Source organism: Pomacea canaliculata, linkage group LG14, assembly GCF_003073045.1.
Source record: "Pomacea canaliculata isolate SZHN2017 linkage group LG14, ASM307304v1, whole genome shotgun sequence".
Classification (NCBI taxonomy): Eukaryota; Metazoa; Mollusca; class Gastropoda; order Architaenioglossa; family Ampullariidae; genus Pomacea; species Pomacea canaliculata.
In genome coordinates, this window is record NC_037603.1 from 2,881,807 (window position 1) to 2,898,258 (window position 16,452).

Here is a 16,452-nt window from a genome sequence, read left to right on the forward strand (position 1 = left end):
GTTGGTGGTGGTGGGGGAGGAACCCTGCATGTAGCACGTGCTTTGCGTGACTGTTTAAACGCAACCACGGGAGCCGAGCTTGTCACTGACACGAAAAGTTCACTTTTCTTAGGGCACATTTAAGGGGGATGTCTTCATTCCCGGCATTCTTATCACGAATCTTGGATTTTTCCAATTTTTCATTCAGCTGCTGCTGCTTTGCTTATTATGATGCTACCACGCACACATGCACATAAAAGAGAAATAAACGAAGATAAAGCAAGAAACGAAAAGTGGAAAAGAAAGAAGCTGTTGCGATTTTGCCAAACCCCTCCCCCAATCCTCAGGTGACAGCTATATAAATCAATTTTATTATTATTTTACAACAAATATGCCCAAGTAGTGTTTGCCAGTATGTGAATGGTTAAGGTCTTTGTCCAGACTGTTTGTGACGAAACAGCTGAATATTTTCCAGCTATCAGTTCACATACATTTTTTTAATCATTTGAAAGAAATCGATCATTGAGGATGGAGCACTTGCCACTTCCAGCATGCTTTGCGATTGAAACGAGTTCGCGGTTGTAAGGACATTGGTTATTGTCCTCCTCTACCTGGACACAGACTGGCTATATTCGGCTATAATTGGATAATTTGTGTGACCGTCATGTCAACAATTACCAACCGTTCAAACAGTGACAAATATTTTATTAGACTGAATAGCATGCACTGGATGTTGTGGTGTGTTTGCTGTCCGAGCGATGTGGACAACTTCACCATGTGAACTTTCTTGTTAAAAAATACCAGCGCACGTGCGTGAAAGAGAGATTAATTCGAGTGATATTAGCTGTTATGATTGTCGTTAGGCCAATTAGGGAAACTAGAAATTGTGAACAATCGAAATAATATTTATTGTTGGACCAGCATCTGTCTGTGCCAGACTTTCACGTGTTGACCTGTCTTTGTGTTGCAGACAACTCCATCTGGGTGAAGGATCCCAGCGGTGCCATTCCGGTGGGTGCCAGAAACAGCTCCCAGCTATACAAAGGTGCAGGAAGCGTTTCGCATTGAACGCTCTTAAAAGATCTCACTTGTTTCTTTTTCTTTCACCTAAACTCATCCTTCTTATCGATCCTTCGTCTTTTGTCTTTTTTTTTTTTTTGTCTCTTCTCCCACTCTTAATGAATAAATGAGTGAAAGAGAACCGGGCTTATTTTAAAAGACAAGGTCCGCTGCTGTTAAAATAATGCGAGTGAAAAACCGAATCACATTAAGTGGAGTTTTCCATCCTGGCAGTACTGACAAGGAGGTAGACAGTCTTTGTAAGCAAAGACATGGAGCGGAAAATAAACTGATTTATGTGTTTCAAAACACGGGACAGATGTTACAGGCAAACGCGTAGCCACCTGAGAGGAAAAATAAATTCCAGGAAATTAGCACCGTTATCCGCCAGGCGTTCAACGGTTTTCTTTAAAACCCGTATTTTTACCTGCTAAACTGACGGCAAAGGAACGGTCTTTCAATGACTTCATAAATTGCTGAGCTGCCTCTTCTTACTGACAAAAAAAAAAAAAAGGTTTAGCTGAAGCTCGTTTCAGTTAAAGAGGTGCGAGAGACTACTGACAAAAATTTTGTGTGTGTGGTCTGTGGTGCTTCTGATGTCCGTTTATCGCTAGTGATAAATTTCTGTGAGATTTTCGATCAAAGTCATTTTTTTAAAGTTTTCATCACCTGTTGAAAGTAATTTTCTCATCTCTCTTTCTCACTCACACACCTTTTCTAGCTGCCTGTTCTTTCTTTTTCTCTTCGCCACTTCTGTCCCTCCCCGCCAGAAGATTATCATTATTTCCACACACAAAAAAAGTGTGTCTCATTCCATAATCAAAATGGATGGAGACTGGTCAAAGTTTTCTCCTCGAGGTGTCAAGTTCGAGATAGAGAAAACCTGCTCCGGAATGCTAATTAGCAACGCTTGCTGCGTTTGATGCTAGAGAAGTTTTTACCCTCACACTGGCTGAGAATATCAGGGGGTTTGGGGGAGAGGGGGTCTTTTTGCTTTTTTTTCCTGACTTTTTTTTTAGCGCATTTATTTTATTTATTTTTTCTCTGGTATTGCATTAAGCGACATTTTTAAACAGAAACAGTGTCGAATATGTGAATATATTCACTTGAAAGTCATTTTTATTTTTAAATTTGTGATACTTTATGTTCACCTAGACGAATTGGGTGAGGAAGATGTCGCTAACCAAGAGATGCCATTATTTTTTGCCTAACCCTACCTGTCAGTAAATATTTCACCATGTCTATTTTTATCAACACATTCCACCACCTCCCCTTCTCGTTTTCTCACCCTGCTTGTGGTTGTTCTCGACGCAGACCTGGGCCAGACGTTTTCATCGTCCACATCCTCAGATGCCTCGACTTCCGGACTGACGACGTCGACCCACATCTTCTACATCGCCGTGGGCTGCACGTGCGCGCTGATCCTGCTGACCGCCATGGCGGTGGCCGTTTACTACCTCAACTCCCAGCGCTCCATGGACCGCTACTCGCGCCGCATCAACTACTAGTGAGCCTTCTTTTCTCCCGCCCCGCTCCGCTCGCTTGCGGAATGATTGTCTTCCCAAGATAAATAAGTGGACAGAAGATTGCAGACGATGAACCAGGTTTTTCAGAAAGATAACGCAGAATTAAATAGAGTAACGATTGTGGACCTGTGAAGATACTGCAGTGTGGAAATAAGAACATGGATTTTTGTGTTAAAAAGTTGGTTCCTCTGCTGCCTATTTATCTTGGGAAGAATAATTCCTCGACCCACACAGTCTGTTCACAAACGGACATTTGTCGATTATGTGAGTGTGTTTGGCAAATTGCTGTCCTGTAGAAATTTTCCAAACATTATCACATACTCGGCTGTCTAGTTGTGAAGGCTTTTCACAGGAGTACCGTCTTGTTGTGTCGCTTGTGAAAGAAAGTTCCTACTTCACTGTTATTTGGCCACCATCCGTCCATCATAGGGCCTAGACGACAGGCGAGGGTGGCGGCATATAGAAGGCGTATGATCCTTGAGTAGGCATAACGTTCAGGAAAAGCCGGTCTGCCACAGAGGTTGGCGATAGTCGGGGCTTGCCGAGATAACGGGTGGCGAGATAACGAGCTCACACAGTCCTTCTTTCATCCGCATGCGTAGCTTGAAAGGGATTAAAGGACTGGTGTGGTGTAGCATTATTTTAACATTTGAATACCGCTCAGCGCTAGACACTGTTTCCCCAGATGTGGGTGATACATGTACAAGCTTTCAAACATCGCCAGGCACAGGAAGAAGTCAACAGCACAGACGTCAGGGTTGTACACCTTTACTCTTACCTTGTAACGGTCCCAGCCAATGGAAGAGCTCGGACCGTATATTAATTAAGCATATCGGCATACAAACGTGACGTCACAATTTTGACCTCTTTCTTGTGTAGGCGGTATTTGTAGGCGGATATATCCTGGAGGATGAGTGGTATTCATCGAAATTTGGGGAAATAGTATCTTTCATTGAGCTTCACAGTCACTAGAATATTTTAATGCACCCCACTAGTCCTTTAAACATAGTCTTTGATGGGATTTCTGTAAATGATGTATATCTGCGTATTGATATTACATCATGGATTCACTAAACAAAATTATTTTTTAGCTGTTACACTGTACAGGTAGTCCTCGACTTACGACGGGGATCCGTTCTTAACGCGGCGTCGTAAACCGAATTTCGACGTAAGTCGGATCATACGTTCATACAGTACTGTACCATAATAACAGTACAGTACTGCAAACATTAGCCTATCCAAACACCTATCCTAACACAGTACCCTACATAATTATCAATAAACATAAGTACAGTAAAATATTGTGCAGTACAGTACGATTTGTTATCACTGTCGCTTTCATAGGAGCAGATCCTTTCACGTGTTCAAGGATGCCATCTTTACCCTTGATAATCCTAGCGACAGTCGAACGACTAAGTCCTAATGACCTGCTAATTTCTGTTGCTGTTTCCCCCTTCTCAGATTGCCTTATGATATCCACTTTCACCTCCATGGTGATGGCCTTCCTTTTCTTTGATGCGCTGACCTCGTGAGTCGGAATGAGCGTCGTAACCACGAAACGACGTAACTCGAGACCGTCGTAACCCGAGGACTACCTGTAATGACAAACTAGTTTAGAATTTCGTATGTTTCGTATTTCGTATGTTGCATCCTTAACTGTCACATTGTAATGGCAGAATCATTTAGAATTCACTTTCAGATAGCCAAATTGTTTAATATACAAGCGAAATTCTAAACGGCTCTGTCATTAAGACCGGACAGTTAAAGATGGGAGACGCCTTTCTTTGGCCTGCATGCAGCACAGTCTCTGTATAAAAGCAGTTGCTTGTAGAATCGTCTTCTGAGACCCAGGTTGCGACTAACTGTTGTTGTAGTAGCCACAGCCCCATTTACATTCCTGGCCACTCGGTTGTTGCTGTGACTTAAAGAATGATTTTTTTTCCAGTGTAGGCAGCAAAACAGCAGATAGGATAGTTTGTCGTTAGTTACAAAGGGTAGTAATAACAGGGGTTTGGGTTGCCCGGGGGGACCAGTTGACCTTTGAACTATATGTCTGACGTGTCTGTGTCAGTGACAGCAGCAGTTCACAGGCGTTGACAGCTCAAAGCCAGACGTTTTTGCGCCCGGACACACCCAACAACGCCAGCGGCACGGGTAGGTCACTCGGGTCATTTTTCTTTCTTTCCTTTGGGTAGGTCTGAGCATTCAGTCTGGAGGCGACAGGTGTTGTAGAGGCCGAGGGTCGCTGAGGTAGCTAGGTGACGACGACACAGCTCGTGCAATCCAACCGAGAAGCTGTGACGTCACCGACTAGCTTGCCTCTTGATCCTGTCGTGGTATTAATAGCGCATCCCTTCATCCTGTACAGAATATATTTAACCGAGCTTTCAGGAGGAATATCATGCACCCACACACATACACATAACCCCCTCTTTGCTCTCTGACTCGGTTGCTTTTGCCTTCTTTTTTTTTTTTTGCCCCTCTTCCACCATCCTGCATTCTACGTCACAACTGCACCAGGTAAGAAGGGTTAGCCTTGTTTTGCCTGTGCTATGTTGATATCAGGATTGAAAATCGTTTCATTTTGTCTTCGTGATATTAACAGGGACATTTTGTTGGCGAGTACAATGCAGAAAGACTGTGTGTGTGTGTGTCCGCTCATAGCTGCATTTGTGTTGTTTGTATGTAATATTTGTCGCATCTTTAAAACAGTCCTCAGCTTACCGTGATTCGACAGCACGATTTTTCTACCTCGGGACACGATGGCGTGGAAGGTGATGCTATTCAGGAAGAACCATATGTCAGAAAATTAATGTTGGTCTTTTCCGGCATAGCGATGCAGTTTAAAATAAGCTTTGTCTCAAATGGGGTTTGCCGACTGGAGGCTAATCTGACCGCCCGAACACGTTTCAGGTAGGCTCGGCTGAAATGTGATGTTGGGTAGGTTGGGTTTATTTACTGTATTTTCGACTTGCGATGAGACATAACCCCGTGGTAAATCGAGGAGCAGCTCCGTGTGTGTAAGAGAGATCCAGTCATCTAAATGGCGATACATTCATGTCCAGGTCATTGCCAATATGGTTGGCTTGCCAGTGATTGAGACTGGTACCAGTGCAGACGTCTTTGTCTTTATCATGGGTGCGTGCAAGCACGAGAGAGAGAGGGAGGGGGGATGCGCGAGAGGGAGTGTGGTAGAGAGAGGCACGTGGAGCGCGTGCATTTAGCTAGCCTTAAAACCAGAGAGCACCAGGAGGAGATCTGGAGTTTAGGATGACGGGGACTGGCCGGCAGATATGGGCGAATTAATTCGTGGTCTGCGGAGATGCTTGATACACGGCAGTCATTAACTGGGGGATCTCCGTGCAAATTTGCTCCCCCTGCCTGTTCAAACACGGGCCCAAAGTGCCGCCTGTTGGGAGAGTGGGTGGTGTGTGTGTGCGCGCGCTCACCCTATCTGCTGTCAGATTGAGCAGCCAAAGAGGAGGGGGAAGTGGATGGATATGCTTCTGTGTGTGCGTGCGTGTGTGTGTGTGTGCATGCTTGTTCGCTTCTGATCGTGTTCTTGAGGACGTGGCATTTGTTTCACAAGAACCTCCTGCATACGCTGGGCTGGCTGTCAAGCGCATGGTGCTGTACAGCCATGTTCCGACCATGTTGATCAAGAAGAAGTGATTGGTCGGAGGAGTCACCACACTAGCCTTCCACAAGAATAACCAAACATAGCAGGAGAGACTATAAGAATGTGTGAGCGTGCGCGTGTGTACGATTGTGTGTGTGGACGTGAGTCTTTGTTGACGCGTGTGTAACCCTTCTGTCCTGAAGACTAGCAAATGTGCTTTAACTTCTCTCCATAGAACTCTAGGGAAATGGCTGGCAGCTTTAGAAGATCACGGTAAATGCACTAAACAGACATGTGTAACTTGTTTTTAATTAGGAGCTTGCTAGTGGCGGGGGCAAGGTTTTTCTGCCTGGTATTATGTGTGAATGCTTGAACAAGTTCTTTTCTTCCTGGTTTTGTTCGTGACTAGTAAACGTGCAGTTGGCCATCGGGTGTGTCACGTGACACAAATGCTTTCCCTTCCAGTTTAGGTTCTTCTCGGCATCATCATTAATGCAAGGGGAGGCGGGAGAGAGAGAGAGAATGAGTACTTGTAAAAACAAGAGGGAGAAAAAGCACGGCACGCTACCTCTGAGAGCTTTGGAGAGCTGTGGGGTTGCCGTCTGATTAGTGTATCAGAAAGGGTGATGAAAACGCACGCTGCAAGAACATTCACCTGTAAACTTTTTACAGTGCCAGAAGTCTGTAGCCTCAGATGAAGTCTCAGATTGTGCCTCGACTTTCTGGCAGCCAGGGCACTAGCTTCACCCTGCCATCCTTCTCTCAACTGTAATAATTCTCTTCCTGTCAAGAGGCATTATCTTTTTGGAAATGTCAGAATATTTCATGGATCCATGACAGTTTAAAAAAAAAAGGATTACTTTTTAAAGATAACTTTGCTGTCTATGTGTGTGTGTGTTGAAAAATTGTGAATGTAGAAGAGAGTGGAGGCTACCTTGTTATGTCTGTCATAAAGGAATGAGTGAAGAATAAAAAAAAAAAAACAGAAAGGAAAATAGTTATCTTAAAAAAAATTTCCACCATTCTGGCAGCCTGTCGCCATCAAAGGTATTGTTATGCAACAATACTTTTATCTTCTTGATTTCTTTTTAATAAATGCAGCAATATTAAATACATTTTCCCTTGCATACTACGCACAGAGTTTATTAGTAAACATGCAGATTTTAAGTATTATTCCTTCTTTAAAAACTTAAAAACCTTTATGGCCCATGTTTGGCTAGACATCTTGAAATGTCAGTTTTTAAATCTTCAAGCCCACTATACTGGAAGATGGATATCAGTCAATTCTTGTTGGGGAGAAACAAGGATCACTATCAGTGAAATGTAAGCTCCCTATATCTACATCCATCTCCAAAGCAGGGCTAGAGCATGCATAAATCATACCCTCATTTTTACTTCACCCACATGCCTACACTAAAGCAGGGTTTATGGTGAATTTTTTTTTAATTTGCTGGGGCCTGTTTTGTAACGAAATGGGCAGCTTGTCATCATGTTTATCAGCCATCGTACCTTAAACGTTTCAAAACGAAAATGACTGGGGTACCTTTTTTTTGTGCAGGTCTTCCCAACTTCCGGCGAGGCATCTCCCCAGCATCGGAGCTGAAGCCCACAGACATGAAGACAGTGCTGAAAGAGATAGCAATTGAGAGGAAAGCCATCACACTGGGGGAACTTCTGCTGGAAGGTACTCATTCGCTAACTCCCAGACTGTTTCTATCAACCATTTTCAGCAGGCTGCATGCCACGCATCATGAAGAAGAAAGATAAACAAACAGCTAAAAAGGAAATTTTTTTTTTTGAGAGCTTTGGCAATTTTTGTCAAGAAACAGCTCTGCTTGCTCCTTTGTGAAGGAAAGAGAGTACTTTTGCCATCCCCGTGGCCAGCACCCATGCTCTTTGTGCTGTTCACAGCTCTTCCAGACTGCTACCAAAAAAAAAAAAAATGGTTAGCCTGTAAAAATTCCTTCTTTTGGTTTACTTTTTGAAGTTAGATGTTGTGTGCCTGACTAAAATTCCAGAGGATAGATTGTCAAAGTGACAGGGGCAGCAACTGGAGACGAGAGATCTTGTCTGTCGTGCTCCCTGAAAAGTCTCTTTTTGGAGTTTCCTGCCCCTGACACTAGAGTAGAAGTGTTCCCTGGAAGTGGGGAAGTGACACACACACAAAAAAAACTTTTACTGAATGTGTAAATATTTGATGGGAAGGAAGGCATTAAATTTAAGCACAGTCAAAACATTTCTTCCTCATTACAATAGTGGAATAATGGAAGGGTGAGGAGGGACCTCCTTAAAAGGAGTTGAGACATTCAGCTGAGCTAATACACAAGGTGGAATGAGATGCATGCTGGTAGATTTGGCGTGTTTATGCTTCATGTGATGTATGTTGCTCAAAGTATGTGCAAGCCACCACTTAAACCTACATGTGGTCCCTCCCTCTTTTTTAAACACTCCTTTTTCCATTCCTCCCTCCTTCAGATCTTTCATTTTTCAGTTCTACCTTTTTCCATGCATATGCAGGTGCACATGCGCATACACATAAACACACACACAAAGTGCATGCTGAGATGCTGTTATTTACTAGGCTTAATTACCTAGAGCATGAGCCATTCCAAAAGAGACAGTTTTATGATGGCCTTACTTTATCTTCACAGTCAGGCTCCTGACAATATCTGCATATTGAAAACCTTTTAAACTTTTCCAAGGAAAAAGTTTGTTGTTTTGGGGACATTAACATCAACATGTTTCCAGTGTTTTGGTTTTGTGTTTTCATTACCCTAATATGGGGTGTTTTGGGGGGGTATGCCTTTGGTGATTACATGTGGAGAGTTCATGAACTGTGTGCATCTGTGGACTCTTCCAGAAGCAGGAGGATGTAAGAAGCTACAAAAAATAGTTTGTTTTTTTTCCTTCTGCCATTATCTAAGATTCATTTCAAATTTACACGGTAAAGGCGTCACCAAACCTAAAAGAATTCTTATGTTCATCTTTTTATGGTCTCTTCCTTCCACTTCTTCCTCCTGCCCCTCCCCCCAACTACCTCCACCACAAAAAAGTAACTGCAGAGAGTTGAACAGAATAGGATTAAGTGAGGGGATAAAATGAAAAATAAAATAGACGTGATGCAGTTGGCACTCAGACTTTGTCGTCTTTTATGACAGGAACATTTGGCCGGATATACCATGGAACTGTCCTGTGGGAGGATGAGGATAAGGAGAGCAAGGAACAAGAAGTTGTTGTCAAGACCGTCACAGGTGAGTCATGATTGAGTCTTAATTCAGTTCATATGTTTTTCATCTACTTTTTCAGCTAATTTTTCAGCATGTTTATTTTTCAATAAGTTTTTTTACATGTCTACATGTAACGTTGCAAGCAAAGGGTACTTGTAAACATCCCATTTCCAATGAACTGTTTCTTCAATCAATGCTTGACTCTTCTTAGACCAAGCACGGCCAGACCAGGTATCCCTGTTTTTGACTGAGTCAATGATGCTAAAGGGCATGGCACATGTAAATATCTACACCGTCCTAGGAGCTTGCTCTGACGACGCTGGTGCACCACCATTGGTTGTCTACCCTCACACCAAGGAGGGAAATATGAAGAAATTCTTGCAGAAGTGCCGCATGTCAGAATGTGGCTCCAGATATGTAAGTTCATTCCTGGGTTTGTTTGTTTGTTTTTTTTTTGTTTTTTTCTTAATTTCTACATGAACAGGTGATGTATGGAGTTGATCAGGGATAGTACATTGTAATTATCTGCCTTGAATGTATGACAGTTTCTTTGGTATCAAGATAGTGGTGTGAACTTTATTTTAAACTTATTTTTTATCCTAAATTAAACTTTGTAATTGAGTAATTATAATGAAAGGCTTTTATCAACATCAAAAATGTTTTGTGATGTTGCAGACACTGAACACACAGCAGCTTGTGTACATGGCCATACAAATCATTCGTGGGGTGCAATACCTTCATCGCAAAAAAATCATCCACAAAGACATTGCCACAAGGAACTGCGTGTGAGTACCCACGGCATGTTTTTTTCCAGCATCTTTTGCTTGGAGCTCCTTTAGCAAATCATTGCTCCATATGGCTATCACTTAATACTGAAATATCATCTGCTGTAGCTGTAGCTTGTAATATCCACCCACATCTCCCAGTGTAAGTACCTACTGCATGGTTCATTCTACTCCATCTGCAGTCAGATATTTCATGACAAAAGGGGCTTGTAACATGCTCTTCAGTTGCAAGTAATGATGCAAGGATTTGTTTTCCTTCACTTTCCTTTTGCATTTATAAGAAGAAAAACTAGCCTGCTCCTTGAGATAAGATAATTGTTTGAGACAGATGCTGGTTATTCAACTTGACATGGATTTGTACTTTAACAATATTTGAAGTCTAATGTATATTCACCCAAACCTGGTCTGCTGGCAAGTAGTTGTTGCAGCCCTAAGCTCCTCAAAGGAGCAACAAGGAATCAGCTAATGTATATTCTAATAAAATATTTCATTGTTTGGCACTTTAAGTTTGTATATATTAGGTAAATTTTTTTAATTTCTGCCTCATAACCTACTTTTATGACAGGAGTACAGGAAAACAAAAACTATTATTTGTTTCAAATCCTATCACTTAAATGTTTAAATAATGCAATTTGAATCAGTGTGCCAATGATGGTTGTCATTATTCAATTAGTTAATTAAGCGTTTTTGTAGACAAATATGACACCATAATTTTGACCTTTCTGTATATTGTGATGTTTACAGGCGTGTATTTTGAGAATGGAAGGGAAGTAGTTTCTCCTAGATTTTGTGAAATAATATCATGCATTGAACTTTATACTGTTGTTAGAAAAAAATTACACCCAGTAGAACTTTCCCATGCTAAAAAAAAGACAAGATGGTCTCATCAGATTATTGGTATAAATTAATAGCAAAATGGTTTGTTGCTTCACTTTGCAGTGTGGACCAGGGCATGCAAGTCCTAGTAACTGATAATTCTCTGGCCCGTGACTTGTTTCCCAACGACTACAACTGCCTTGGTGACAATGAGAATCGGCCGGTCAAGTGGATGTCTGTGGAGGCGTTGGTCAACAAGTGTTTCTCACCTGCCAGTGATGTGGTAGGTTTTGGTTGAGGATTTTTCAACCTCCTGATCTTGTGGGCTATCCATCCCTTGTGTTAAAACTGTGGTAATTGGACTTAAAAATTGTATCTGGCATCAAGTCATTCTCATGGCTAACAGTTTTTACAAAAAAAATCCAGGCCTTAGTAATGCTCAGGATTAACACAAAGAAGGTTAAGAATCTTTTATATCCTTTCATGGAATCTTGTGAGATATTAGATGGTGGTATTTTCTGCTGTAGGTGAACATGGCATTCGGGCCATCAAAGACTTTGCTGTATGATGTATTCATCAAATTTTTGAAAACATAACCATTTCATTTTAAAACTTTGAAAAAGAAATTATGAAATTGGTTGATGATCATCTTAATATGGTGATTGGTTCAAGACTCATTAAAATGCATTAGAAGCATTAGGATGTTGTCTGTATACATCATACCTCATCAAGGTAATATCTCTGTCAACAGTGGGCATTTGGTGTGACTTTGTGGGAAATGATGACGCTTGGTCAGCAGCCATACGCAGACATAGACCCCTTCGAAATGGCTGCTTACCTTCAAGAGGGCTACAGGATTGCACAGCCACATAATTGCCCTGATGAGCTGTGAGTGTCAGGGTTCATTTTTCATGGATCTCCCCACTCCCACCATCTCTTACAATGCCAAAATTGATTGCCAGGGCTGTTTTTGTAATTGTTTTTAGCAATATGACTTCAATGTTGTGAGTATGCTTTAAGAATCATTGTCGATGTCAGTGCCTGCAGTCTCATCATTCTCCTTCTTGTCCCTTTATTTTTGTCATTGTTATCTTCCTCATGGTGCTATATTTAAAATGTTTTGTTACCAGGTTTGCTGTGATGGCGTGCTGTTGGGCAATGTCTCCAGACGAAAGACCAAAGTTCACACAGCTGCTTGTCTGTCTACAAGACTTTTATACAGCCCTTGGTCGCTTCATCTGATCATTGATTTTCACTTCATCACTTGTTCACCATTTGGTCAATTCACCTGAGCCATATTAGACTGAACTGCCACCTCAGGACTCAAAACGCTTGTCAAGTATTTTGTTTCACTTAGGCTGAGCATTCTGGGACCTGTCTTTGGTCCCTTGAAACAAAATCAGCAGTGAAGATCTGTCCTTGCAGTAAGCTTGCATGCCAACTGATGATGCACATTCATTGACACTAAAGAGGACAGTACCTGCTCTGCAGTCTCCCTTTCTGAGAAAGAGTGCATCTGACTTAAAGGATCTATTTTGGATCACCTTAACCAGCATTTGTCAAAACCAATCCAATGCTGGTTTGTGAGATTGTAGGAGTTTTGCATCTTATGACTTATGTGCTGGCTTCTTCGTCAAGGATGCCAGTGAGCAGACAACCTGCAATGGGGATAGAAATCTTCTTTCCAGTCAACAGTTTCTACTAGAGTTTTGCAATCTAAGGAATAGACTTGCAAGCTGGCCCAGGGCCTCTGCAGTATGCAGAAAGAACAAGACACTAGGTGGAGTTTTACAGTAATGAGTTTACATTAGCCACCAAGCAGCCTGAAGCAAGCTTCTAGACAATACAAAAAACAGAGCACATTGTTGTGAACCAGACTGTTGGCAGAGAACACCAGTTTTATTGCATGGGAGTTCAGCAAACCTTCATCCTGCTTGATGCTCACCAGAAGTAATCAAGTACATGCTTTTGTTTGATGTAGTGGTTGAGACTTCACCATCTTGATTATTTGGCAGACATAGACTTTCTTCCTGCCTCTTGCCGGTCACCACACATGCCATGACTGCCAAACAAAGATAGCTTTTGTATTTTGATGCTGACAAAGGTGCCCAAAGGCACAGTCAAGAAAACTTCGTTGGATCACCACAGGGCACATTTTGTATTCAAGCATGTCCCATTTTTTACAGGCCATTTTATTGTCCAGGGCTTTGAACAGTTTTCAATGATGGCACCACAATTTTTGGTGAGCGTATATATGACATTTCATGGCAGACTTGTCTTCCAAAATATTTATTACTTGAACAGAAGAATCAGTGAGCTTTTAATATGATGACACAACCTCTTTGTTAGGGTGTGAGTCTTCACAGAAACTCTTTTGTCTTTATCTCACAGTGTGGAAAAAATTATCTCTGGTCCTCTTTGTTTGTTGCTGTAGTTTTTTTTTTTTAATTCTTGTGTGTATTCAGAATAGACCTATGACCTATTCCAAAGGATAATAAGTTACTGTAGAATCAAATATTTTAAACCTTGCCATTCCTACAGTTTCTTTGCAACTAGCTTTAAAAAATAGGAGAATCTGCTGTTTTCTTGCTAGAGAAGGAGAGTTCCTAAAAGAGGGAAGAGACACCAATGGGTGATCCTAGAATAATGGCCTCTGCTGAGCACTGAGCAAGAGGTCCTGACAGTGGGTGGCATTTGAACAAAATCTATCCTGACACCACTATAGCACCACAAACACCATGCATAACCCTCTACCTTTTGTTTTTTCAAATAATCCCAGGTCAGTGCTGAGTGTGTAGAAAAGCATAAGGTCCAGTGAGAATTAACAGTTCTAAGTTAATCCATTGATGCACACATTGTTAAAAGCTGCTGGAGGGGCAGGAAATCAAGTGTGTATATTGATAGGCATATTTGATTCTGTGATGAGAGGGCTAGAGAGTGTAAGTGTGAATATGTCTGTACATAAACCTGTGCATTTGTTTAATATCTACTTATACCAAGATGAGTATTGAATTCCCTGCATTGTTTGGTCTGACAATCACTGCCATATTTACATACCCTACTTCTATTATCATTGTCGTCGTCATCATCATCATCATCTCAATATGCTGCATTTGTAAAACATTACTTTTTCCTAAATATTTTGAGTGGAGCATCTTCCTCCTGAACTTGTCTAAATACTTCTGGAACTTATTCACAGACTCAGATGGTATTAATGTGAAAGATTTGCTCATGCTAGTTTCAAGACTGCAGAAAGATATAAGGTTGTATCCTTTTGACAGTTTCCAAATATGCTGTAGAGCAGTGGTTCTCAAAGTGTGGTCCGCGGACCACTAGTGGTCCACCTGCATAGGTCAGGTGGTCCGCGGCTGACAGTTGTCATATGTCAGCAAAGTGATGTTTAAAGCGATGCATTCCTCGCATTAACATTTTAATTACAAAGAATGAGGTAGTTGTATGTCAACTTATTACTATACTACTGTCACAAAAGGAGGTTTAGTTTTGTACAGAGTGAGTTTTAGGCCTTGGTGGTCCGCCATCTTTTTTTTACTTAAGTAAAGTGGTCCGCAGTCCGAAATACTTTGAGAACCACTGCTGTAGAGGGTCATGGAGCTTTATTTATAACACTAGGACTAAGACTACCCTCAAGGGACATAGATATAAACCTTCATTCTTGTATATTGGCCTTTTCAGTCATTTACTTCAGGTTGTGAGGGCATTTATGTATGCTAGTTTTTATTAACCATGTGAAAATTTAGGATTGTGCTGACATAGACCAGACTTATCGCCAGTATGTTATGAATCATGTGATTTTTTTCAAGAAGTGTGTGATCTGTACTGAGGTATACAAGTACAAGAATGTCAGCATCACCCACAAATTAATCAAAACAAAGTTACCATGACTTGTACAACTTTTTTTTTAAAGCTTGTTTTGATGATGCTATTGTTTTATGACAATCAATTTGTGAAAGAAATGCAGGAGAATCAATATGGTTAGAAAACACCTATTTCTTTGTTTTTATAATGCCTACATGAAATTACAGAGTACAAAGCCTTGTTTCTTACTTTAAAGGAAAAGAGTTTATTTACAGTTTTAGTAGATTTTTAAATTTATATGCAACTCTCTTTTATTTTCCTTGTATTCAATGCTTTCCAATCAGAATTAAAATTAATAAATGCATCAAACTTTGACCCCCCCCCCCCAAAAAAAAAAAATCACAGCTTATCTGAATTATAGAATATATAGAGAATATATTGCTGAGTCTAAGTCATATTTTAACCCTTAGAAACTAAAAACTGACAATTTTCAAAATTCAAATGTTAATTAGTAATTGTAATTAATTTGCAATTTTTAAGGTATATGTATGTTGTTTGCAAAAGAGAAACAAATTTTAAGTTCTTTTCTTCATACAAACCTTAAATTCTAATTTTATTTTTGTCAAGTGAATATATTCCTATTGTAATGGTACTACTTTGCTGATTTTACGTTCTCCCAAAGAATTCATGACTGGCAGGATGATGTAATATATTAGTTACGTCTTTCATGACCATCACAATAGACTTATGCACTGTGCAAATGAATTTTAATCTTAAAATTTAACAGTTGTGAAGGTTTGGGGTTATTTTTAGGTGGGAAGACATGGGTAGAAAGGTCAATACGAAAAATGGATGTGCACTATGTATGATGGCCTTGGTGACTTTACAAAATGGCCAGACACATTTTAAATTTTACTGAACAGATCATGGGCTGACAAGTTTTGAACCATATTTAATGCACTAGCATCTCATATTTGTTGTTTTTAAACTGGTGACTGTAAAGCCAAAAGTTACAGTAATGACTATTCATGATGGTGCCATCTGTAGGTGTGTGTGTGAAAGAGAGAGAAGCATGGACCTGTGTATGGAGTCCATATGCTTTTTTTTTTTGGTGCAGCATTGTATCATAACTTGTGTTCCTGCATTACCTGCACACTCTTGTATCTAGCTCACCTGCTACCCCACTTCTTTATAACCCTAAATGCTTTGTAAACTGCTTTGAATGTACTTGTATATTTATTATGCATTTAATGCATCAGTCCTGAAAAGAACCTCCCTCACCCTTTGTTTAGCAAATGTTGCTGTAAATTATGCAGAACTGGCCTTGAGTTCTGGGTGATATGAAAACTGTTTTGAATTTTGTAGATATGCCATCTGTGAAAGAATGTTCGTCACATGCATGCCGTTTAACTGCATGATTTAAGTATGGAGTGGTTTAGTTTTTGTATGATTGTATGTATTACACAGATACAATGGAAGAAAGGTAGCTTTCTGTTCAGGGGTAATTTTTAGTTTGATGACATCAGTGCGAAAGTTCCAGAAAGGTTTTTTTTTTGCATGTGGCTTTTTCACATTTACTCTTTCTAGATAAAAAAAAAAAAGAAATAAAACTTTCATCCCTGTTG

At 40.7% G+C, this 16,452-nt stretch overlaps 1 protein-coding gene across 2 annotated transcripts in view; it reads left to right on the top strand.

Moving 5' to 3' along the window:
- Nucleotides 1-16,451, top strand: part of LOC112554874 (tyrosine-protein kinase RYK-like) — an 89,383-nt gene extending 72,932 nt beyond the window's left edge. The window contains exons 5-14 of one of the 2 annotated variants that reach the window (XM_025222936.1): nt 950-1,024; nt 2,353-2,545; nt 4,636-4,718; nt 7,742-7,867; nt 9,342-9,434; nt 9,622-9,827; nt 10,086-10,195; nt 11,135-11,294; nt 11,763-11,899; nt 12,142-16,451. In XM_025222936.1, coding sequence (XP_025078721.1) covers nt 950-1,024; nt 2,353-2,545; nt 4,636-4,718; nt 7,742-7,867; nt 9,342-9,434; nt 9,622-9,827; nt 10,086-10,195; nt 11,135-11,294; nt 11,763-11,899; nt 12,142-12,253 — 1,295 coding nt within the window. In that variant the 3' untranslated portion in view covers nt 12,254-16,451. The remainder of the gene's footprint in view (nt 1-949; nt 1,025-2,352; nt 2,546-4,635; nt 4,719-7,741; nt 7,868-9,341; nt 9,435-9,621; nt 9,828-10,085; nt 10,196-11,134; nt 11,295-11,762; nt 11,900-12,141) is intronic. The other variant, XM_025222937.1, reaches the window with a different exon arrangement.
- The last annotated feature ends 1 nt before the right edge of the window (nt 16,452 follows it).